This window comes from Aspergillus thermomutatus (genome assembly GCF_002237265.1).
Source record: "Aspergillus thermomutatus strain HMR AF 39 chromosome Unknown NODE_347, whole genome shotgun sequence".
Taxonomy (NCBI): domain Eukaryota; kingdom Fungi; phylum Ascomycota; class Eurotiomycetes; order Eurotiales; family Aspergillaceae; genus Aspergillus; species Aspergillus thermomutatus.
The window spans coordinates 1-23,705 of record NW_020798397.1 but is presented as its reverse complement, the minus strand read 5'-3'; the positions used below and the strand labels follow the sequence as shown (position 1 = coordinate 23,705).

Genomic DNA, 23,705 nt, shown 5'->3' with positions numbered 1-23,705 from the left:
GCATGAGCCGGGGAATATGCTGATTACGGATTGGACGGCGGAGGATCTGGAGGCATTGAGGGAGAAGGCTGGGGTTGCGATGGCTATGTAACATACTGCTTCTGCGGGCTATTGGCATCGAACGGTGTGCAATTTGGCTGCCCCTTTTCTGGTCAGTCGAGCTCATTTTCTCTTTCAACAAGGTCCAGACCAATTATTAGATCAGAATAAATCTCGCATGACACTCGAGAGATCCCCCCCGTAATCATACATATACCCCCCATTGGCCATCCTGCCATTGCCATCCTCAAAGACCTGCGTCCCCACCCCCATAATCTGATTCTCCAGCGTCCCCACGGCCTCGAACCACTCCATCAGCTCCTGCGTCATCTGCGCCCCGTCCTGCGGCGTCTGGCTCTGGGTGCTGGTCGATGCGGCCATATCCACCGTCTGGTTTATGGCCGTCAAGACACGCTCGGCCGACTCCAACTCCATCGGATGCCGGTGGCGCTGCAGACCAACCTGCGGTCCGAGCTTGCGCAGGCTCTTGATCGATTTCCACAGCCGGCGGGAGATGTACGACTGCGTTGAGAACCCCTTGACCAGCTCCAGGGCCATGTAGAACTCCTCCTTGCACCGGCTGCTGAACTGGCTGGGGGTTTGCGCCACGGCCAGAAACAAGACGGCCAGCGCCGATACTAAGAACCAGTTGAAGGCGACCTGCTGCAGCTGGTAGATGTCCGACGTCTCGTGCAGCCGCGTGATGAAGCGGATGGTGTCCTTGGCCAGGTCAACGACCGTCTGGCACTCGGCCGGGTAGCGCACGATGTGTGCCGCCGAGTGCAGGACGGGCCGGTGGATGAGCATGCGCAGCTGGTTGGCGCGCAGGTACAGCAGCGAGCGCAGCCGGCGGATGCTGCGCGGTTCCGTGGCTGGGCGGTCGACCTCCACCAGGCGCAACGACTCCGGGATGGCGGCAGCCCATTGCAAGACCTGCCAGTCCAGGTAGTTCATCTCGTCCTTTTTGATCTCGCCGGTGTTGTTGAAGGCGGAGATGAACTTCCACACCTTGGCCGCGATGCGACTATACCGGATCATCACGCGCAGGTACGGCGTCTTTTCCTCGGGCTCGGGCAGCCAGGGGTCGATGTCGCTGTCCTCGAGAGCAAATGGCATCCCCGTGCCAAAGCTCCAGCGCATGTCCAGCGTGTAGATGGACCAGAACAGCCGCAGCACTCGATCGCGGCCGGCGGCCACCACCGTCGGATGACTGAGCGTCTCGCGCCGGTGCAGGCCCTTTTCCAGGCACATGCGCTCGACGATCCCGATCGTGCGCCATGCCAGCGCCTCTTCGTCCATTTGAAAGTAGAAAATCGCCTACCCCTCAGCATGCCTCGCGCCAACGGAAGGGAAAACTCACCACCAGAGTCAACAGGACAATACAGTCGATGTCCGGCGCGCCCCAGACACAATCGTCCGCCACATCACGCACACTCTCAAACAGCCGCATGGCCAGCTCACTGCGCCCGCTCGCCTCCGCCGTCAGCGCACACGCAAACACCAACCGCAGGATATGCACGTCGTAATCTCCCAGCCCGTCGGCCTGTCCGGTCCGCCGTGGCCACGCGCACCGGTCCAAAGGCCCATAGAGACCCTCCACCTGCCGCAGTAGCTCATCCAGCTCCAGCACGGGGTACATGATCCCCATCTCCTCCTCGTAAACCCGACACAGCCGGATCGCCTCGGCCTTGCTGATCGTCCAGAGCGGGTCCCCTGGACGGCCAGCATCCCGGGGGGACGGCGACGGCAGCAGCGGCGAGGGCTCCCGCGTGACGTCGCCGGCTTCGTCGACGTCGGCGCCCGGCTCATTGCGCTCGACGATCCCCCGGCGCTGGAGACTGCTCTTGGCGAGATCGAAACTAAACGCCGAGGTCGTGGGACCCTGGAAGGTCAGCTCCCTTGCTGACGAAGGCCGACGGAACGCCCGCCCGGAATTGGTCCCCTGATCCTGCGGCGAGGCGCCAGGTCGTGTGAGTGCGTAGACGGCTGCTGAGAGCGCGGATATCTGCTCCTGCATGGCGGACATTTGATCGATGAGACGAGTGATATTGCTGCCTGGTCAGTTTACGGGTGCATCTCCCAAATCGAACGACGCACATACTGCTGTTCACCCGAGGCGTCGTGTCGCGTACTCTCCGCGTAGACGCATTCGATCTGTTGCCGGCCGCATCGCTGACAGGGTGACTGGCCGTTGCATTTGATCTTGCGTCGTTTGCATTCATTGCTGAGACTCGGTACAATTAATGAATTGTCTTCCTGGGTCGGTGGTAGGCTCACCATGCTTTGGTGATGTATTTCCGCCGGCGTTTCCGAGGACGGGGGTCCTCAACCTGGGCGTTTGGCCACGTCTCTGCGACCGGAGGGCTTTGAGAATGATCCATAGTCTGATTCTATGATGGAGTAGGATAGAAAAGGATGGAGGAATACGAGTGTGCACAGTGAGGAATGTAGATGAGAGGAGGAAATGCGGGGATTCCTTCCGTCCTCCGAGGAGCGGAATTAGTGCCTTGGTGCCTGGGTCCTGTGTGCGTGTGTGCCTGATGGTATGTATACAGCACTTTGTGATTGAATTGAAACAAGAATTAACTGATTGAATCTATTGAATTGCAATGGCTAACTACATACTCGCTTTTACGTAACAACATGTATCTATTTACTGATTCTCACAATTCCTTGGTCCGCTCATCGCTCTCGGCCATCCATTGCTGCAGCTTCGACGCATCCCGGGGCTTGAACCCAACCTTGAACGGCTTAGGTTCCGTGGTCAACGCCGTGGGAATCGCATTGCACTCGATAGCATCCAGGATCGGCCGGTCAGCAGGATCGCGCGCGGGATGCATCGTAAAGGCCGTGATCAAGCGGATGTATGCGGTGTACAGCTCCCGGTTGGCCAGATGGGAGCCGGCACACATGCGCGATCCAGCACCGTAGCCGTAGTGAGGGGTGCCCGAGCCTTCGCTGACGTCGAGGTACCGCTCGGGAATGAACCTGTCGGGCATCTTGAAGTGTTCTTCGTCGTAGTCGGCGGCCCATGCGTTCTAGCACGTCTGCGCGTCAGCATTGAGGGAACAGGGAAGAGGAAACGAGCGTACCATAAAAAAGGTCGTTCCGGCGGGAATGGTGGCACCGTTGTAGACAATGTCCTTGGTGCTCTCGCGGGGCAGGCAGATGGGGATGACGGTCCAATATCGCAAGGTTTCCTTGACGAGAGCCGTGACGTAGGCCACTTTCTCCTCGACCAGGCACTTTTCCCACGCGTCTCCGGTGGGGTAGACTTTCATGATCTCTTCGTAGGCCTTTTGCTGGATGCGCTGGCCGTCCTCGGATGCCAGGTAGGCGATGCCCATGATCAGATTGCCCGGCACCGTATCCAGACCGGCGGATACCATGGTCAAGCAGATGGATTTCACCTCGGCTGTACAGGTCAGTAGGCATCAAAACGGATAGAGGTGTACTTACCCTCGTTCAGCTTGGCTTCGGGATCTTTGAGAATGTTGCCAGTGATGCATGGCTTGTCCGTGCCCTTGGCGATGCGTTCCTTGAGCATATCCAGCAGGTACGTCAGGTACTTGTCGCGACGGACGCGGAATTCCTCGGCCTCGCGATTGGTCTTGGGGAACATGCGCAGCAGCGGGATATAGTCCTGCCAGTTGTTGCTGGTGCTGCGAAAGTTGGACACGCCGCGCTCGACGTCGACAATCTCCCGTAGCAGGGCATCGTCGACGTTGCCCTCGATGCGGAACCCATAGTTGAGCGTGAGGCTGGTGTTGAGCGCAAACCGCTGGAAGTAGGCCGTCGGATTGATGTCCACCGCGCCGTTGCGGCAGTCCTTCAGCAGCTCCCGGATACTGGCCGTCGCTTCGAGGTCGATGATGGGCATGTACGACTGCACGGCGGGGCGATTCAGCGCCGTGGCCGCCGCCTTTCGCCGTCGCTTGCAGGACTCGTCCCAGGGCGAGGTGCCAATGGTGAAACCCTGCGAGCTGGAAACGACGCTGTGGAAGGTGTGGAAGGTGGGCCGCGAGATGAGGGCGGACTGGTCTTTGATCCACAGTTGTTTCACCGAGTCGAAGCTGTTGGCAAATACGATGCGCTTCTACGGGTTAGCAGTTGCCAGTAGCCATCCGAAATCCCGCAATTGCAAATGAAATGATAAAAGGCACACCTTGTTCCCCATGCGCACTTGGAACACAGGACCGTACTTCTTGGCCCATTTGGCCGCGACGGTGGCATGTTGGTCGCCGAGCTGCAGCAGATTGCCAAACAGAGGCACTCCGGGAATCTCTGGAAGGCCCTTGATCTTGGGGATATCCGTGCGATTCAGGTAGCGCATGAGAAAGTACACTGCCGCGAGCACGGCAATGACAACGGTCTGAAGCGCCATGATATCTCCTTGATATAGATATAGATATAGGTATAGGTATAGGTATATAGTCGCATAATAATCAGGTGCACAGAGGATGCGACCGTCTTTATAGTGTCTGAAACGTGGAGCACTGCCACGGTTCAGTTCCGTCAACGTCTGTTGTTACTGCATGCAGACAAATCAGAAATGCAGGCATAGCGTCATTACCATTACCTCCATGCAGCAGAGAGTAACCAGTGACTCTTGCTCAGTCTCTGTCACCCCTCTTTGGCCTCCGCACTGGTGCATCGTCCCCGCGGTTTGGCCATTCCGGTGTCTGTTTCTGTCATACAGCCAGCAGGGATCTTAGACCTTAGTCTCTCCACTTTAGCTGTACCTGTAGGCATATCTCTGCTTATCCACAATTGAATAGACGGCGTGGTATTGGTCCATCACAATCAACCGAGGACAAGACAAGCACAGCGGCATTTCGGAATCTCATTCCGCTGCGGTTGTGCGCGGATATGTCCGCATACACGGAACATCTGGACCAGTTTACGGATTGATTGATATTGATCTCAGTATAGGATGTCTGAATACTGTTTGTAGCTGAGTTGATTGCGGTGGTTCCATCAAGTTATGTGCCCATGGTCTGGCTTATCACCGTGATGCGCAGGTTATATATAGCGGGAAATCTCCAGAGAGACTAACAATCACTTTATAGCTCTTCGCTAGAACCAGGAATCTCTCATGAATAGGAACTAGATGTATGCATCATCGACAGTCCAAGCATACTCGAATCCAGTATTGGATCATACAGCATGCCCCCAACTCAATAACATCCAACGCCTCGCTACCCAAAACACAAGAACAAGAACAAGCCGTCACCAACTCATTGATACCTCCTCCTCCTCCTCTTCGACCCCCCAGGCACCCAATGATGGAAATACACCTGTCCAGCAGACGCAGACGCCGACGCAGACGCAGACGCAGACACAGACACACCCGAACCAGGCCTCACACCACTACTCCACGACCGCCGCTTATACGCCCGCCGCAGGAAGCTATCATCCAGCAGGACCCGCCGTCTACCAAGGCCATACGCCACCCGATGGCCCAGATCAGCCGCGTGCGCACTCTGTCTCTGCGCGTGTCTCCCGGCGAGCATGCTCTGCGGCTGCGGCTGCGGCTGCGGCTGCGGCAGTGGCACTGTAGCTTCTCGCACTCAGTATCATCGTCTCTTGTATATCACAGGGGACAGGACAAGGTACCTCGATAACTCCCCCGTAGATGGGGGTATACCCCATACCCATACCCATGCACCTCAGTGTAAGGATCAACAGCGACAGAGCGAGGCCGAGCAGCCGCCAACAGAAACGGGATGCGGACGGCGGGGATACCCCTCCTCAGCGCGTCCGTCAGAATCGCATACTCGTGTCTCCGTCTGTCGAGCTTTGCTTCTTCGACGGCGGTTTGCGTCGGTGGGAGCCTTGCGCGGGCCGGTGTCGGATCTTGACGGTCCAGAGGTGAGGTGGACATGATATGGTGTTTCTTTGGATTTGGCTGGGCTGATGGGACTGGGTGTTTTGTGCATTTATATACTCCATACTCGAGTGCGCGGCACACGACTCTTCCCCACATTCAGAGGGATCCACAGCGGCCGCGTCATGAATAGATCGACAGTTCCAGTAGTGCTGTGGTTGACGTGGGCGGGATAGTCGAGAATCTAGAATCAGATCAAGTATGGCGGTGGGTGTTTCATGTTGTTTCAACTATAGCGGTTTCTCTGGCTGTACAGCCAGATTGATCTTTCTGCGCTTCTCACGATATGCGCGCTTGTATAAACGATAGAGATTACTCATGCATTGAATCATCTACTGTACATAATCATAAGGCACACTGCCTTTCCAACGAGTAGCCAGAACCCAAGTGCAGAAGGAGAATACAATCCTACAGTACAGCATTCATGGTCGATGCGGTTGGCATATATGCGAAGAACGGACGCAAAGAGCACACTAGCGCGGCGGTGGGTGTGGAGGCATTCCTCCCGGAAGCGATCCAGCACTTGATCCTTGACTGTAACCCCGTTGATGTCCGGGTTTGTGGGCAGAAGGAAGAGGTTCGGCTAGGGATCCAGGACCAGACGGCCGCGCCTGAAGCGGGTGCATACCCGACGATGGACCGCCAGGGGCATAGCCCATCCCGCCTGCCGGGTTCGGCTGCAAAATCGCGGGCGGGGTGTACGACCGGCCCATGGCTGCCGACTGAGACGGCGGGACTGGCAGCCCGGCCGCACGGGAAGTGTGTGCTTGCGGCGGGGGTGTATTGTGGCCATAGCCGGCGCCACTCAATCCCAGCGGAGGGCGATGTGACTGCTGTTGATGGGCTCCGTTGACCATGGTCTGCACATGCTGCTGATATGTCTGGTGACCACTCGCGTGGGCCGACATATGGGTCGGTGGGGCCGGCGTTGTCTGCCCCGTCGAGGCATACGGCGCTGTGGACGCTGGCGGTCGGGACGCAAGGCCAAGCAGATTTGCTTGGGATTGGACGGGCGTCGGCGGACCCTGTCGCGAGCCATACCCGATGGTATTGCTGCGTGAAGTGGGAGATCCAACTGCAGGCCGATAAATCTGATTCTGCGAGCCTAGATCGCGCGTGCCACTAGGCGCTGTCTGCGTGTGTGCAGATGGCGACTGTGCGTAGACCAATCCTGGATACGAGGGACGCTGAGTCGGCGTCGGAGCTGGAGATGGAGCGGTGAGGTTTGGAAGAGAGTGAGCTGGATGGGGTTGCCCGGAGGTATATGGAGAGTACGACGGCTGCGGTGCCAATGTTGTGGCCGGACGATTACCCGGCTGCGAAGGCTGAGGAGGCGCAGGTTGTTGCTGTTGTTGCTGTTGGCCTCGCGGGTCGAACCGAGCCATCCAGTCGTTGTTCGCCGGCGGGCCGGGGGATCCTCCAGGGACAGTGGAGTAGGCCTGATAGTCCGAATAAGCACGCGAGGGCGGCAGGTACTGACTCTGCTGCGCGTAGAGAGGCTTTTGGGCGGCAGCAGACGCCAGCAACGCCTCCTCCTGACGCGACGGTGTCTGTTGAGGCAGCGAATGGGCCCCTGAGTACATGGGACGAGACGGCGACGCCGGCCGGCCTGGCGCGTTGAACGAGGCCTGGTCGCTGGCAAACCGCTTCCGAGGCTGTGGCTCCTCCGGCTCATCATTCAGAATGCTCATAATGTTGGACCGTTTAGCAGGCACCTGCCGGGGCGCCTCTGCGGGCTCCAGTGGAGTCGAATTCGGCCGCGGCGACTCCTTGGGCGGGGACAGAATCGGCGGCGGCTGGGACATTCCAGCAAGCTGGCCGGGCAATGGGTAAAATGACCGTTGGCTAGTAGAGTCGCGTCGAATGGGCGAGATCTCCGCTTCCTGCCGCTGCAAAGGCTGTGCAGGCGAGCCGGGAGGTTTCGAAAGGCTGCTTTGGCGGGAGTGAGGGGCCGCTGGCATGAATGCATGCTGGGGCTGTTGCTGTTGCTGCATGTACGCCTGCTGCGACGGAGGCATCGAGCCTTGGGCCGCAAGCAACGGCGACCCGTGCACGTCCATACTTGCGGTCCGGAAACCTTGTGCGAGGAGTGGCTCCATCCGACCCATTTCTGAGACCAACACGGGGGTCTGGCGTGCAGAGAGCGGTGTTTCCTGAGGTCGGACATTTGCGTGTGGCACCAGGGTCGCCGGAGCCTCCCGTCTTTCCTCGGTGAAGTAGCCCAAGCGGGGCCCCTGCAGACGCGGCGGTAGGCCCACCTGTGATCGGATAGCCCGAGATGGATCTTCACCGAGCATCGGCACTGCCGACATCGGTACGTTGCTAGCTTGGGCTAGTGGCGGGTACCTGGAGACCGTGCGCTCCTTCTCTGGAGGAGGTCGGGCATGCAAAGGTGCAAGTTGAGAGGGTGTGGCAGCATGCTTGGTCTTCGCGGTACGCGCCTCGTCCTCGGTGACAGTGTCAGTATGGGGTGCCAGTGGCCGAGGCATGATCGACGAAGGTGTCGCTTCATAGCGTCGCTTCGAAGCAAAGTTAGGCACCGGCAGAGGACCAGTCCGTTCACCACGAGCCTTTTTAGCCTCTGCATCAGCGACGATATCCTCGAAATCTTTCTGCCCCGAGTCTATGCGCCTTTGGAAGTAATTTTTGACCTGGCACAAGTCAGTAACTTGATGATTTGGATTATCGATAGGCGGAATGACTTACCATCACAGTAGTCTTCGTTTTCATAAAGTTCGAAATGCCCTCGAAATCTCTGCCAAAGTGGGCCAGCAGCTGTGGAAAGTCGCGTTGCTCGGGTACAGACCAGTAGCTAGTAGGTTGCAGTGATCCGTAGCCACCCTCTGCGTGCCTGGCAGATCCCGGAGTCTCTTGTTCTGCCGATTCGAAGACGTACATGCCTTCCCTCTGACGACCTCTTCCAGCCTTCGCTCGCGGAGGTGCCTCGTTGATATCTCTCTCGATCGTTTCCTTGATCCGTACAGTGGCTGTTTCAGACGCGCCAGCCATGGATGGCTCCGATGGTTCTGTTTTGGGCAGGTGGACGACAGGAGTGGTAACTGCTGGCACTGGCAACGTCTGCATTGGTTGTTCTGGAGGGCCTGGGTGCGGTACTTTGGACACCTGGGCCGGAGGCTGGGGCAGGGGCTGTGTCTGCTGCTGCTGCTGCTGCTGCTGTTGCTGTTGCTGAGCAGCTTTGCCTCGTCGATTGCCACGTGTGCCCGTGCCGGTGCGACCACCTCGTCTGCTGGGTTTGTCTCCTGGCTCACTGTCCTTGCCAGCACCGCGACGACCATTGGTATCTGTATCAGCAGCGGAGGAGTCTCCAAACGTAGGCGCAGCGGCACGGCGCGGACGGCCAGTGTCTGTGACAGGGGCTGGCTCTTCTTCGCCATCGTAGTCGGGTTTGACCACACCGAGATCCTTCATGAGAGCGTTTGACTTGGGCCGAGCAGATCTTCGAGCACGACCGCGACGACTCCATCTCTTGTTCAACTTCGCCTTGTACTTGATCTCTTCCTTTGTGAGGTAATAGTGAATGATACACTGCTGGAAATCCCGTCCGGGGAGCGACTCGGCGATCTTTCCCCACTTCTTGGGGTAAGCCATGAAGGCATCGGTAAATATCTCGTGTTCCTCCGGCGTGAAGTCGTTGGGAGGAGGTAGGAAGCCAAAAACATCCATCGCGTCCGCAGGGTCGACAGTGTTGTTGGTATCCTTGTAAACCTGCGCCTTTGCCTCCCTTGGCTCGAGCATGTCTGGGATGACGGCTTCCCGGGCAAGGTCTGGCTGGGCCGTAGCCTTGTTTCCCCGACGGCGTTCCAGTTCTTCCTGTGCAGATATTTCGGACGCACGGAGGGCGTTCTGAAAGTCGAGCTCGCTGTTACCTTTGTACCGTCTTCCCTCGGCGACCGGAGGCGTCGGTGCAGCAGGAGGAGCCGGAGGCGTTGCAGCACCTGGAGTGGTGGAGGATTTGGCCTTTGCGCGATCCAGTTCCCAGACTTGCAGTCTCCAAGGCTTGTAGTATGACAAGTACTCCTCGCGAAGCTCCGCATTCTTCCGTGCAATATCCTTCCTCCGTTTAGTCAATTCCTGGCTGAACACATCCTTCATACGAGCGTGGATCGCCGCATTTTCCTGGTAAATTTCAAGATCCGATATTGGTGTAGGCGGGCCAGACTGCAAGAATGGCAAGTTTTTGACAGAGATGCTATCCACGGGGGTAACTAGCTCTAAAGCGAGCTTCGGGGACGTCTCGGGCGTTTTTATTTCAGTGTCTTGCTTGACCACGGTAGGTGTAGGTTCCTCTGCCTCATCGGCCGCCTTAGGAATTTCGACCGGGGGAACAGGGGAGAGAGCAGCTTCGGCTGCAGCCTGCTCGTTGGCAAGGACTCCTAAGAGCTGAATCTGCATTAAGAGCGAAACGATATGCGGATCTTCAAGGGGTGGAGGAGGCATTTCGACGCGGAGCGCCTTCATGTCCTTTTCGAAGATTTGTTTCCGTTCCTCAAGGTACTCCTGCGTGAATACCACGTTCTCGTCTTCATCTTCATCGCTTGATCGGCCAAAGTCTGGTATCAACGCGTTTTCCTGCATGGCGGGTTTGTCTTCCGGGATGACCTTCTTCTCAAACTCGACATCTGCCGCTGGTGCTCGTGGAGGAGTGACATGACGAACTGTGTCAGATTTCAGAGGTTCAGGGGACATGCGCGCGCCGCTTTCGATCTCCTTGTCGGGCAAAATCTCGCCCGCCTCGAGTTCGGAACCGTGGTCATCGGCTTGAGCCGGTGGTTCCCGTTTGGGCTCCTCGCTGATAGACAGACTTCGCTCTTGCCCATCGATGGAATCCCGTTTCGGTGGTGGTACTGCGCCAGCTCCGGCTGTGTGACGATTATAACCAGGTCGAGCCCACTGCGGTTTGCCCTTTGGAGGCCCTCGAGTCGGTGTTGGTCGTTGCTGCAGAGCGCGAGGTCCTGTAGGAATGTGCAAACCGGGTGACGTTGCGCCGACAGAAGGGGTGCGACCCTTGTTGAGTTCGGGGGAAGTGACCATACTACCTGTTTTACTGGCCAAAGACGCTTCTCCATGTGGAGTGCTTATTTCCTTGCTAATCATTGCCGCAGGTGCAGTCGGTGGTGAGAGTTCTGGAGTCTGCTTTCGCACATGAAGAGCAGCGCTGGCGTGCGTTTTGGGTGCACGTGGGATGGAACTGTCTTTTTCGCTCGTCTCCGGGCCTTCATCGCGGCGTACCTCCTCTCGTCGAAACCTTTGTTCTGGTGGTGGTTGGACGGAGGCGCGCTCTGCTTTCGGACCCGTGGGAGGTTGCACTGGCGCACGCGATGGAGGTTCACTGCGTTCCTTCTCTGCAACTAACGGAGCAACCTCAGTCAAAGCTGTATCAACGGCCACCCTGTCCGCAGACAGATCGGGGATCGGCGCGGTGACTGAGCCAAAAGCTGGTACCTGAGGGGCCGCCGGAGGAGGAGACCGCTTGATCGGTAGTAGTGGTGGTAGCTCTTTGACAGAGTCTGGGCGCGATGCAGCCAAATCAGGCCGTATCGAGTCTCGACGAGCTTCGGCCATGGAAGGCTTACGGGGCGGTTCAACGATCGGATGGTCTGGTAGTCGATCCGAGGCTAAAGGGATAGGGCCCAGGGACGCCGAGGGATGGGCTCCAGAGGGAATACGGGCATCAGCTCGAGCTGGAGGTTGATCTCTTTTCCATGCTTCTGCTGGTCGGTCCCGCTCATCGCGGTCCGCCCGTCTGTCCAAATCGTCGCGACGCTCGAACCGATCCCGACGATCTATTAGGTCCCGTTCTCTTTCGCGGTCGCGCCTGTCAATATCCCGTTCGCGATCCCGGTCGATAATTCGTTCCCGATCACGCTCTCGTTCTCGCTCGCGCTCCCGGTCTATGACTCGATCTCTGACTTCTCTTTCTCGGTCGCGATCCCTGTCGCGTTCTCGGTCACGCTCCCAGTCACGCCTACCGTCCCGCGAACGACTCCGCCGACGAAAAGAGTCTCGATCATCCAGATACAGAACCCGACCCCGACCGCGACCGATCTCCCAGTCTCCCCGACCACGCCCGCGCATCGGGCCACCACGAGGGAGATGATTCGGACCAAGGGCGGGGCCATCCGGAGCATTCGACGAAACCGATACCAAGCTATCTCGCGAGCCACGTCGCATTCGAACAATATCCGCGTCGCGCCCTACAGGCTCTCTCATGTCACGGAAGTCGCGCGGCGGAGGCGGAGGCGAACGGGAGCGACCACGGCCAAAACCGATCCGTGCATCTCGAGGGTCGAAGTCTCGCTCGCGTCGGGGCCAGTCCCGGTCAATATCTCGACGGAAAGGCGGGGGTCCATCGCGAGGATCTCGAAAATCCCGGTCTCGCTCCCTGTCCCGATCCCGCGGGTCGCGGTCGCGGTCGCGGAACTCAGCCCGACCGGGAAAGCCTCGACCTCGACCACCAAAGGGAGCTCCCCGGGGATGATCGATCAAGGCCTTGGGGCCGCGAGGGGGCTCTCTGCCCAATGGAGCCAAGTTCGCATCGTCGGAACCACGAGGGCCAGCGGGAGGGCGACGGTCACCAAAACGCTGAGGAGAACGGTCGCGGGAATTGAACCCAGATGATGGAGGATATCGTGAAGACATCACCAGGTCATACTAAAGAGCCTGAAATAAGGTAACCTGGCAGGCAGCCTGCAGCAGGTTAGGTGGAGGTAGTACAAAAGCCCGTTTCAGACTTTCAGTGATCAAAGGGAGGCGAGACAAGCCGAAATTGAAAGCGACCCAATAATGACCAAGCGTGAAGCCTCAGGCCGACGAACCGGTGTGGGGAACACGTGATCTTGAAGAGCGTGGGCACAGTAAAGCACGGACCACTTCGAAATGTTTACGTAACCCTGCACCAGGCCAAATCGGGGACGATCCAAAAAAGGAGCAATCAGCAAAAGTCCACGATTGAGTGCTTAGCGGCAGCCACTTGATGTTTCAGATGTCTGGGTGAGCGATCGAGGCGTGGATCGGTCTCAAGGGCGTCGAGGGAGGGGGAGTCGTCGAGAAGGGTTCTTGAGTCATGAACTCTCTTCTATCAACAGATCAAGTTAGCCAACGGTACCCTGCAACCACTGTACCTCAGTAGCAAATCCAATATGCTGGACGATAATTCCTGAGGCAGATATCTGCCTGGACCCGTCCCTTCAAACTCAGCCGTCACCACGACGTCTTGGTCGATGCACTCAACGACAACCGGAGAAGAAATAAATAACGGCAAATGATACAAGTAATGACAATGACAGGCGCCGTACCTTTCCCTCAAACGCAACGAAGCGTTTCCAGCAATCAGATTACAGTGGTAGACAGCTGCAAGGAGTTGACCACACTAGTAGGTAGACAAGAGGACTAGCTTTGCAGATGAATAAGGTAATCCTTTCACGAGCTGCAACATGCAACTTATCGAAGGCAAAACAGGCAAAGGACGAGATAGAGACAAGAGGGAGAAATTCACGAGGAAAATCACCAGAGATAGAAACCATGGGGCAGCAGTATGGTCGACTAATGTTAGAGGCTTAGAGCTGCCTTGAGCCTTGGGACTGGGAGAAATGCAAAATGGACCTGGATCTGGTAATAATCAGTCCTTGGTGCCTGAGGCTAGGCCCGTCCACAACGCGTGCATGCCTTAGGCATCTTCTAAGTGGGATGATAGGTCATGGGTGAAGCTGGGCTAGTCCATAAACGGCTAGACGCTTTCTCTGGCAGGGTTTCCTGAGGCATCCAAGCGCAACCTAGGTAGGTTTGGTGCCTGATACTCAATAGGATTGTTCCCCCGCCATGCAAAAAAATAGTCACATCGAATTTTTTGCCCGGCTAGAGCTCAGATTCTAGCAACTCCACTCAACTCCGCATCACTTTTCTATCCTCTCCTCAAAGATGACCAACAATCCCTCGGCATCAACAGAGGCTTTGCCTCCGTCATCTGCCACCAATGCCGTGCTCGTCGCCTCCGAACCCGTCCCAGAGGGGTCACACGAGGTCCGCGGTGTCGACTTTGATCGCTTCCAAGGACGAGATATTACCGTTGCGGAAATGGTTGACAACATGGTGCATATGGGTTTTCAAGGAAGTGCCGTTGCGGAGGCTACCCGTATCATCAATGAAATGGTAAGATGGGTTACTTCCGTTGCGAGCATACCTTGCTCTGAGCCCGTGCTGATGTGAGCAGCGAGCATATCGTCACCCTGAAACAGGAGAGAAAACCACGATATTTCTCGGATATACCTCTAATCTCATCTCTTCCGGTCTACGCGACACCATCCGTTATCTAGTCCGTCATCGCCATGTCTCCGCCATCGTTACCACAGCTGGAGGAGTCGAGGAGGATCTGATCAAGTGCCTGGCTCCGACATACATGGGTAGCTTCTCGACGCCAGGTGCCGCGCTGCGGGCCAAAGGACTCAACCGGATTGGGAACCTCCTTGTTCCGAATAGCAACTACTGCGCGTTTGAGGACTGGCTGATTCCCATTCTCGATAAGATGCTGGAGGAGCAGGAAGCGGCAAAGAAAAAGGCCCTTGAGACAAGAGACGAGGAGGATGAACTACACTGGACACCTAGCCGCATTATTGAACGCCTGGGTCGTGAGATCAACCACGAGGACTCGGTACTCTACTGGGCGGCACGCAACAACATCCCAATTTTCTGTCCGGCGCTCACAGACGGTTCGCTTGGAGATATGCTATACTTCCATACCTATCGATCCTCCCCGCAGCGGTTACGCGTGGATATTGTCGACGATGTGCGCCGTATCAACACGATGGCTGTGCGGGCGGCCCGCGCTGGAATGATCATTCTCGGAGGTGGTGTGATTAAGCACCACATTGCCAATGCATGCTTGATGCGGAATGGTGCTGAGCATGCAGTTTACATCAACACCGCCCAGGAATTTGATGGCAGCGACGCCGGTGCACGGCCGGACGAGGCTGTCAGCTGGGGCAAAATCAAGGCTGATGCAAAGGCGGTTAAGGTGTACGCGGAAGCGACAGTGGTCTTTCCAATGATAGTCGCCGCCTCCTTTGCCCGGGCCAGCGACTCGCACAACAACTGACCAGACGATGACAGTCACGAGTTATTGGTTGAGTGCTTGACCCTCATCTGATCCTCATTATACTGAATAATGCTTGGTGGGTGACTGTGTCGCTTCAGGTTACCTGGGCATTCTTCCGCGGCCACTGAAACTTGCATTTACGCAGGTCTATCGTTCAGCATGCCCCTCCTGTTTCAAATCAGGGACACTATCGGGATTCGGGAGCACCTAGAGGGCATTCTGTCAGAGATGGTCCCACATAAGGGATATCCTTCCATGCAAGTCCTCTAGAAAACTTTAGCGGTGGCGACCAGTCTGATAGGTTGTGTCGAAGTGGGGATCTGTCCCATTGTCGAGCGGCATCGGCCTAGAAAGAAGAGGAATATCAGTACCGACTACCGACCCGGAGCATCGGATTACTGGAATTCGAGAGTTTGGGGCGAAGTTCTGAGAGATTTTGAATCTGGTAAACGAATCACAAAAAAATGAGAGTTCATAGGCCAATAGGCCGTCCCACAGATTGATCGTCGTGCCCCGTTTAGACCATTCCAGGCGTTGAAGTTGATTGCTCGAATTGATTTGCCACGGTGCGGAAGGGCGGGAGAAGACAGAGCCAAGGGATAAGCGGAAGGGTAATAGCAAAAGAGAAGAAAAGTACAGAGTATTGTGGACGACCAAAAAAGTCTATTCCTACTGTACCGAGGAAGGCTGTGCCTTATGTGAAAGGCAGAGGCAGAGATAGAGATAGAGATAGAGATGGAGATGGAGATAGAGGCACAAGGCTATCACTACAGTAGTCCAACAACACATTAGGCAGTCATTCCATTTCATTCCAATCCTATCCTATCCTATCCTATCCTATTGATCAATAACTGTCGACCAAGTCAGAGGTTGATCCGCCATTTGCATCCTCAATGGTCAGGCTGTCTCCATCATTCGGCGGTGAGGGGAGACAGACCTGTCTGCATTGCCGCCTCATTCTAAAGGACTAAGGAGCTTCAACGGGTGTCTGTCTGTCTGTCTGTCTGTCTGCTGTCTGTTGGTTCGCCTTTTCTTTTTCTTTTTCTTTTTCTTTTTCTTTTTCCTTTTCCTCTTTTTTGTGCTTTTTCTTTTTTACCCCTTCTTCACCTCCTTTTAACCTCTTCTCTTTCCTTTTCTCTTCCTCCTCTTTCTCTTACCCCGTCAACCCTGAACCCACTGATCGCCCTGATAAGCCCGCCTGCTGTGTCTTATCGGGAAATCGATCTATCCATCCCCTCTTACTCTGTCTTTGGGCTGTCCTCTTTCTTTCTTTCTTTCTCTCTCGTTGGCTTTTCCCTTGTCTTTCATTTCTCTCTTCTTCATATTTCATTGTCATCAACTCAGCTCCTTGTTGCCGTATATGCTTCGTTCCTACTTATAAGCACTCTGACCTGCTAGACGCAGTACTCCAGTGCCTTGTTGTCCTATATTCTATATTCTGTCGAACTTCTTTCGTTCTCTTGCCTCCAGTTCAGTCCCTGCGTACATACGGTTTCTACCCTCTTCTGCAATGGATACTCGAATGGATACTGCGGTTACCGTGGAGCAGCTGCCGCCTGCCGTCACCCTGAGTGTCGATGCTCCCTCGCCAGAATCAGTCACTGTTGGCACAGTCGCAGAGCTTCCGGAGCCCCCCAGCGAAAACAACATTGCAGAGATTCTTGCAAATACTCCTCTAGAGAATGTCGATCCGCAGTCACCTGAACCATCTGATCCCAACCCTGCGCCCCAACCTCCGCAACCTGAGCTCGAACATGCATACTGGGCCGAAATTGAGGAGGACACGTCGGTTCCTGACGAGGCGGAGATGAAGGATATCGAGTCGACAGCAGATGGAGACTATAGTGCATTCGAGTGTAGGTCCTGATGCGGATTTCTGTGACTCAGGGACGACGCAGGTTCGAGATGCTGACCATCACAGACGATTACTGGGAGAAGAACTTCCACCCGGATCTCGACGATCCAGAGTATCGGCCTATTGAAAAAGGTCGCCTGACATGGAAGATCAAGGGCGTCCGAGGGACCAAAGACGCGCCCAACCGCAGCAAGATCATACGTTCCCCTCCTGCTTACATTGGCGGTTACTGGTGGACCGTCAAGTTTTTCCCGCGTGGTAATAACGTGGGTTCCCTGAGCATCTACATCGAATGCTCCCCGACCTGTCCTCAGCCCGACAAGACATTGCCCGAGACTGAGTTCAAAGTGTTGCGGGGACCCGCCGATTCGGTGCTCAACAACGCCGCTCCTGAGGTGGACATGAAGTTTGCCCGAACTGAAGACTCGGCGAGCTGGTTGGAGAATTTCAAGGCACAGTATCCCGCTGCTGCCACCCAGCAAGGTTCTCCGAACGACACCTGGAGAGTGTCGGCCCAGATTGGTGTCATTTTGTACAACCCGGACGAGCCTCGCACAGGTTGGATGCAGTCGTCGTGCCACCAATTCAACCCGCACAACCTTGACTGGGGCTGGACTAATTTCCACGGCCCGTGGGACCAGATCCACCGCCGACAGCGGGGCCAGCGCCAGGCGCTACTCCGCAATGACACGCTGGCGTTCGATGCATACATCCGCATCATTGACGACCCCACCCGGTCTCTGTGGTGGCATGCTAGCGATTCCGAACCGACTTGGGACAGTCTGGGCTTGACCGGCTACCGGCCGCTGGGTGATTCTGTGATCAATCACAGTGCTGAAGTCGCGGGGTTGGCCTCATGGCTGCATCTAGCGCCTCTGTGCAAGATAATCCAGAACGCGAAGGTTCTGGACCATCTCACAAACTGCGCGATCAAGCCCAAGCCGCTCTGTGATGCGTTGCAGAAGTTCCTCTGGCGTCTACGCTCTCGTGGCCAGTCCCTGCAATATGTCGATACCGACATTATCACTTCTATTCTGCGCAATCTGCATGAATACTCTGGCGATGTGTGTGAGTTCTGGGAGCGCCTGCGTCGGACCATCGAGTTTGAACTGGCGGACACCGATGCGCCGAAGGAGCTGGCCAAGATCTTTGACAGCCCCTCGCTCGACTCCCTTGCCGTCCCCGGAGTGGACGCGGTAAACACCATCCCAAAGGATTTCAATTCCCGCATTTGTGTGCCTGCCGAACAGGCCAAAACGATGCGCGAGGCGCTGGGTTGGTACCTGACGCAGAAAACCGGCCGTTGGGTATTGCCACCTGTTCTTCACGTCGAGCTGAACCGCCACAAATTGGACAAGGCGGCGCGTCAGTGGCGCCTGGTCTACAACAAGGTTGACCTGGATGAGGAGTTGGATCTGACTCCCTACCTGCTTGACGGCCAGTGTGGAAACTATGTCCTCTATGGCTACATTGTCCACCGCGGACGGCGCACGTCGGGCAAGTTCTTCAGTATTCTTCGCCCTGGCGGGCCAGGAACCAGATGGCTTGCATTCGATGACGGCAGCGATAATCGCGTTGAATGCCTCACACGCAAGACTGCCTTGGGGCCGCATCTTGGCTTGGATGAGTCTCAGAAAGTAGATCACAAGACTGGTCATGACGTCGCGATTGCCGTCATGTATATCCGAAGCGATGTTGTCTCGGAGTTTCTCCCTGGCCCTCAGGGTCCGTGGGACGTCTCGCCGTCGCTCAAGGAATACTATGAGACCGGCGTCTACCCTCTCTCCTCCACGTCCGATGGAAAGGCTGCGGAGAAGGAAATCCAGGTAGAGGTCTATGCTCCGCCGCAGTACGACCAGTTGCCCAGTCTGTTCGACACCTACGATTTGATGTCACAGGCCAAGGCGGCCAACAGAGTGATGTACATGACTGTTCCCCGCTCCGAGAATATTGTCGAGTTGCGCAAGAAGATCGCTCTCTGGGCCTCTGCCGGCAGCGAGACCCAGGCCAGTCCCGAGAATATCCGTCTCTGGCAGATTGGACATACTCGTGATCGATTTGGACCGACACTTGCGTTCGAGCGGATCTCGGACCTGAAATCGACCCTTGATCTGCCTGTTCCGATTGCCCGTTTGTGGATGCAGATCGTCTCTGATGGTAAGTCAAATTTTCGGATCCACCGTTTTGGCGCACGACTAATGCATGAGTCCATAGATGAGGCAAAGTACTTCGCCATGAGAGATCCTCGCGACGTTGTAGTCACCGAGAGCAAGCCTGAAGAGGCGATAGTCGAACGCGCTGGCTCTGAATCTTCGGATGATGGACCCTCTGTTCCCGAAGTCCGAAGTGGAGAGGCTGAGGCCAGCTCATCTGGAAACGTGACCGAAAGCGATCTGAGCAACGGTGACAGTGTGTCGGCTGAGCAGCCCCTGCAACAGACGAGTGATCGTGAGGTCACGGAGGGCTCTGCTCAAGAGCCTTCCGACTCCCCTGCTGAGATTCAGCCCAGCAATGCGGTTGCTGAAAATGATGCGGCCATAGCAGCCATCATCGCACAGGATGTCCAGCAAATGGAAATCGAGTTGGTTGAGGAGGTTCAAGAACCACCTGCTCCGGCTGAGCAGTCCGCTAATGACTCTACTCAAAGTGAAACAGCCCAGGAGCGAGCTGCTTCTCCAGCTCCCGAGGCTGCAACAACCACTTCGGAAGAGCCCGAAGTCCCACTGCCCGTCGAGCACGTTTACTACTTCATTCAGATTTTCGACGTTGAGGCGCAGGCCTTGCGTACGGTGGGCTCCTTCTTCTCCCGGAAGGAGGAGAAAATCAAGGCCGCCCTGCGGAAGCACTTGAAGTGGCCGTTGATGAAGGATTTCTCGATCTGGCAGCGGGTTGATGGCACCACTGTGACAACCATGTCCAGCGTGGGAACATTCGACACCTACGTGCCAGATGGGACATGTTTCATCGTCGGTGACAAATTGAGCAAGGAGAAGTAGGTGTTCCTTGTACTTGAACCGATATAAAGATCCAATTCTAACCCTCACCCTTCTATAGGCGCACGGAGCTCAGCGTTGCAGGTCTATTCTCCAACCCCGATCGCCTGATCAACTACCTCTCCGCAGCGGAGCGCAGTCATCCCACTCGCGCCTTCACCGGCACCAAGACCATCGATGCCTCCTTCAACAGCGAGTACTACAGCGGCGAGTTCATGAAGGGCTACTACCACGGCAAAGGCAAGCACATCTCCGACTCGGCCGCCACCTACGTCGGCGACTTTGTCTTCGGCAAGCGCCACGGCAGCGGTGCCATGGAGTACCCCACCGGCGATACCTACGACGGAGACTGGTACGAGGACCAGTGCCACGGCCAGGGCACCTTCATCGAGAAGAAGACAGGCAACAAATACGTCGGCGGCTACAAGGACGGCAAACGACACGGCAAGGGCATCAGCTACTGGGAAGTCGCTGACGAAGAGATGGATCTGTGCCAGATCTGCTACAGTGAGGAGCAGGATGCCCTGTTCTATGACTGTGGCCACGTCTGTGCCTGTGTGACTTGTGCCCGCCAGGTCGATATCTGCCCTATCTGTCGGAAGAACATCATCAGTGTGGTCAAGATCTATAGGACGTAAGGCGGGCAGCCGCTGCGACGTTGGAACGTGACGATGTCGGTTGGGCGTTGAGGCCGAGCGCTTTGATGGAGTTGATATACGTATACATATTTCTTTTGCATTGGAGACTGCAGCATACCCCGGATGTTATGAAGATTTGTATTTGGAATTTGGGCCTTTGGAGTTGCTGAATGTTGAGACCTGCTTTTGTGTTTTTCTCTTACATGAATACATTCTGTTTATATGAATTGAATACAAGTATAGACAAAGATTTGCTATCAACAGATCACAAATGGTATCATTATCTTCTACCACAGCTATCTACGTCAAACCACAATGAATCAATCAACAAGAATGCGCCGTCCGTACCAAAACACGAGATGATGCTTTTATGACGATCAACCAAAGAAAAGACCTGCGAAGACAATGATGCTACATTCCAGTCCAGTCCGACTATTTGCTGGCTTTCTTGCCCGGACTACTGCTGGCTGCCTTCTTCTTGTTCTTCTTGCCGCCCTTGGAGTCCGAGTCCGTCGTGCTCTTGACGGCCTTCTTATCAGACGTCTTTGGGGCCTTCTCGTCTCCCGTCTCGACGGTAGCCTCCTTCTTGCTCGCGGCCTGTTTTGTGGCGTCCGCGTTCTCTGACGCGGATTTCTTGGGCTTGTTCAGTACAGCCCTGGGGTTGAGACCCTTCCGGCGGAGGCGGTTGCGCTCCGCGCGAGCAATGCGCTCCTGGTCCTCGTCTTCCTCGAAGGGGCCGAAGGCGCCGCCCTCGATTTCGAGGGCCGTGCCGTCATCGTCCAGGATGGGTGTCTTGTCGACCACTTCGTCGTCCTCGCTCGAGGCGGCCTTCTTGGCGGGTTTTGCGTCTGCGGCGTGGGCGCCGTCGGCGGGGGCCTTGGGCGTCGGGGTGGGGCCGGTCTTCTTGAGTTTGCAGACGAAGAAGCCGTCGACGTTCTCGCGGTGCGGGAAGTAGCGTCTTGTCAGGGTCATCTTGGGGTCGAACTTCTTGCCCATGTAGCTGGTGAAACCGGGGGAGCCGAAATCGCCGAGCCCGGTGTCGACGAGCTTGACGTTGGGGCGTTTGCGGAGGACGTACTGCACGACTGCTTCGTTTTCTTCGACGGTGACGGAGCAGGTGGAGTAGACGATGTAGCCGCCTGTTTTCGAGGCGTGGTCGACGGAGTCGATGGCGGCGAGGAGGAGGTTGCGTTGCATGTGGGGGATGGCGAGGAAGTCACGTTCGTTTTTGGAGGTCTTGACGCTGGGGTCCTTGGAGATGACGCCTGTGCCGGTGCAGGGGGCGTCGAGGAGGACGCGGTCGAAGCCGCCGAGGGCCTTGGGGAAGGCGGTCCGGGCGTCCAGGTTCGTCACGATGGTGTTCTTACAGCCGAGACGGTGGATGTTACCGATCAGACCCTTGGCACGGGGCTTGCTGGCATCGTTGGCGATGACGCAGCCGGTGTTGCGCATCAGGGCCGAGATGTAGGTCGTCTTACCACCGGGAGCTGCCGCCATATCGAGAACCCGCTCGTTGGGTTGTGGGGCCAGCGCCATCACGGGGAGGAAGGATGAGGCGGCCTGCAGGATGTAGTGGCCCGCCAGGTACTCGGGAGTGGCACCAAGAGGCACCGCGGACTCGAAGACTTGCAGACCGACCTTCGACCACTTGCCGACGGGTTCAAGAACCACGCCTCGGTTGATGAGGGCTTGCGCCAAAGATCGTCGATTGGTACGCAGGGTGTTTGTACGGATGACGACTGGACGAGGAGTTTCGTTGGCTTCGAAAAAGGCGAACGCCTCCATAGGGGTGAAAAGGTTGAACAGCTTCTCTGCGAGAAATGGGGTGTAGCCGTAATAGGTGCAGATGTCGTCCAAGAGAAGTTGCAGGTAATCAGCGCGGGATTTGCCCGGTTGTCCGAGCGTCTTCAGATCGCCTAGAATTCGAATGGTATCTGTGATTCTCGTGCGGAGCAATTGGAGATCAGGGGCCAGACCAGGCTTGCCTTCGGCATCAGCAAAGACATCCGGGCGGTCGCCTGCGATGTTGGTCTGCATAGCAGACTCTTGTAACTCGCGCTGCGCCTCCTCCTCTTCCGCCTGTCTGGTCGCGTCCAATTTCCGGGACAGTCCCTCGATGTTGGCGGCTGTGAGCTTCTCCTCCGCGTCGGACAGATCCTCGTCGTCGGAGAACATGGCCTCCCGTGGGTGGTCCTCTTCGTCCGAATCCATGACCGAGTCCTCGTCCTCTTCCTCCTCATCGGAATCCATCCCTTCCTGACTATCCATAGATCCGTCGCTGACCCCATCCAAGTCATCAAATTCATCCTCAACCATCTCATCGTCATCGAGATCCGACATATCTTCGTCGTCCGAGTCCAGAAATGTAGGCTTCTTCTCTGCGGGTTTGCTTTTGCTCTTGCTCTTCGCATCCTTCTTGGTGACAGCGGCAGCCTCGACCTTTTTTTCCGTTCCTTTGACCGCTCCATTAGCCTTCTTCTTAGGCACAGCCTTCAGAACCTCCTCTTCTTCATCTTCGGCTCTCCTCCGCTTCTTGCCCGACTCCGCCTTGGATTCGACATCGCCCGCCTTGCGCTTCTTGTACAGGGTAATTTTCGACTCGTCCAGCGGGGCCGGAGGGCCTTGCTTCTTCATACGACGACCCTTTCCCATTGCGACAAATTGTGTGGTGCAGGGCAGAAATTGTGGTTTTGTTAGAGTGTCGCTATCATGCAAATTCCAAACTTTTTTTTCTCTTGCTCTTTCTTTTTTCAGGCGGTCAACGCTGGCAGATTATTTCTGGAAGGCGGTCTAGACTGTCGTAGTTGCCTAAGGCAGGAATCTCCAACCGTGGGGTTCTGGCTTCATGAGCTCCCGATTGGGTAATGAGCACAATCAATCGACTGTGACGACAGCATCCCATCTTACGTCCTTTCATCCCTTCCGAAGGAAATAACAGCCACTCAATCTCAAAAAGTCCAGGGGTAACCAGCATTATCACCATGAACGAAGTATCATTCGTCAAAACTTTCCTCAGCGCACTCGACTCTCGACCCATCAAGCTCCGCGCCGACCATGTCTTCGATCCAGAGCAAGTCGGACTGCGTGTCCCGGTACGTCTGCCTCATATTCCCATGTCTCAGCTAGATCCACGTACTAACCGACACAGTATACCCTGTCTCTTATATACTTCTGACGCTGC

The 23,705-nt window shown here is 56.2% G+C and overlaps 6 protein-coding genes across 6 annotated transcripts; 2 read left to right on the top strand and 4 right to left on the bottom strand.

The window, feature by feature from the left end:
* Positions 1 to 201: 201 nt before the first annotated feature.
* Positions 202 to 2,420, bottom strand: CDV56_103165 (putative C6 transcription factor; the record flags this gene model as incomplete). The annotated part of the gene is made up of 4 exons (XM_026756784.1): positions 202 to 1,356; positions 1,400 to 2,090; positions 2,141 to 2,263; positions 2,317 to 2,420. The coding sequence occupies 4 exons, from the start codon at positions 2,418 to 2,420 to the stop codon at positions 202 to 204; spliced, it is 2,073 nt and encodes a 690-aa protein (XP_026610188.1).
* Positions 2,421 to 2,702: 282 nt separating this feature from the next.
* On the bottom strand, positions 2,703 to 5,923 carry CDV56_102744 (cytochrome P450; the record flags this gene model as incomplete). Its single annotated transcript, XM_026756363.1, has 6 exons — positions 2,703 to 3,077; positions 3,132 to 3,454; positions 3,499 to 4,132; positions 4,205 to 4,431; positions 5,390 to 5,599; positions 5,656 to 5,923. The coding sequence occupies 6 exons, from the start codon at positions 5,921 to 5,923 to the stop codon at positions 2,703 to 2,705; spliced, it is 2,037 nt and encodes a 678-aa protein (XP_026610187.1).
* Positions 5,924 to 6,399: 476 nt separating this feature from the next.
* Positions 6,400 to 12,586, bottom strand: CDV56_101856 (MYB DNA-binding domain protein; the record flags this gene model as incomplete). Its single annotated transcript, XM_026755475.1, has 2 exons — positions 6,400 to 8,577; positions 8,633 to 12,586. The coding sequence occupies 2 exons, from the start codon at positions 12,584 to 12,586 to the stop codon at positions 6,400 to 6,402; spliced, it is 6,132 nt and encodes a 2,043-aa protein (XP_026610186.1).
* A 1,278-nt stretch (positions 12,587 to 13,864) lies between these two features.
* Positions 13,865 to 15,038, top strand: DYS1 (deoxyhypusine synthase; the record flags this gene model as incomplete). Its single annotated transcript, XM_026755146.1, has 2 exons — positions 13,865 to 14,095; positions 14,157 to 15,038. 2 exons carry the CDS (start codon positions 13,865 to 13,867, stop codon positions 15,036 to 15,038), a joined length of 1,113 nt encoding a protein of 370 aa, XP_026610185.1.
* A 1,510-nt stretch (positions 15,039 to 16,548) lies between these two features.
* Positions 16,549 to 20,524, top strand: CDV56_100673 (putative MATH and UCH domain protein; the record flags this gene model as incomplete). Its single annotated transcript, XM_026754292.1, has 4 exons — positions 16,549 to 16,894; positions 16,960 to 19,050; positions 19,108 to 19,885; positions 19,948 to 20,524. The coding sequence occupies 4 exons, from the start codon at positions 16,549 to 16,551 to the stop codon at positions 20,522 to 20,524; spliced, it is 3,792 nt and encodes a 1,263-aa protein (XP_026610184.1).
* A 432-nt stretch (positions 20,525 to 20,956) lies between these two features.
* CDV56_100169 (rRNA (cytosine-C5-)-methyltransferase NOP2) lies at positions 20,957 to 23,176 on the bottom strand (the record flags this gene model as incomplete). Its single annotated transcript, XM_026753788.1, has 1 exon — positions 20,957 to 23,176. The coding sequence occupies one exon, from the start codon at positions 23,174 to 23,176 to the stop codon at positions 20,957 to 20,959; it is 2,220 nt and encodes a 739-aa protein (XP_026610183.1).
* Positions 23,177 to 23,705: the final 529 nt, after the last annotated feature.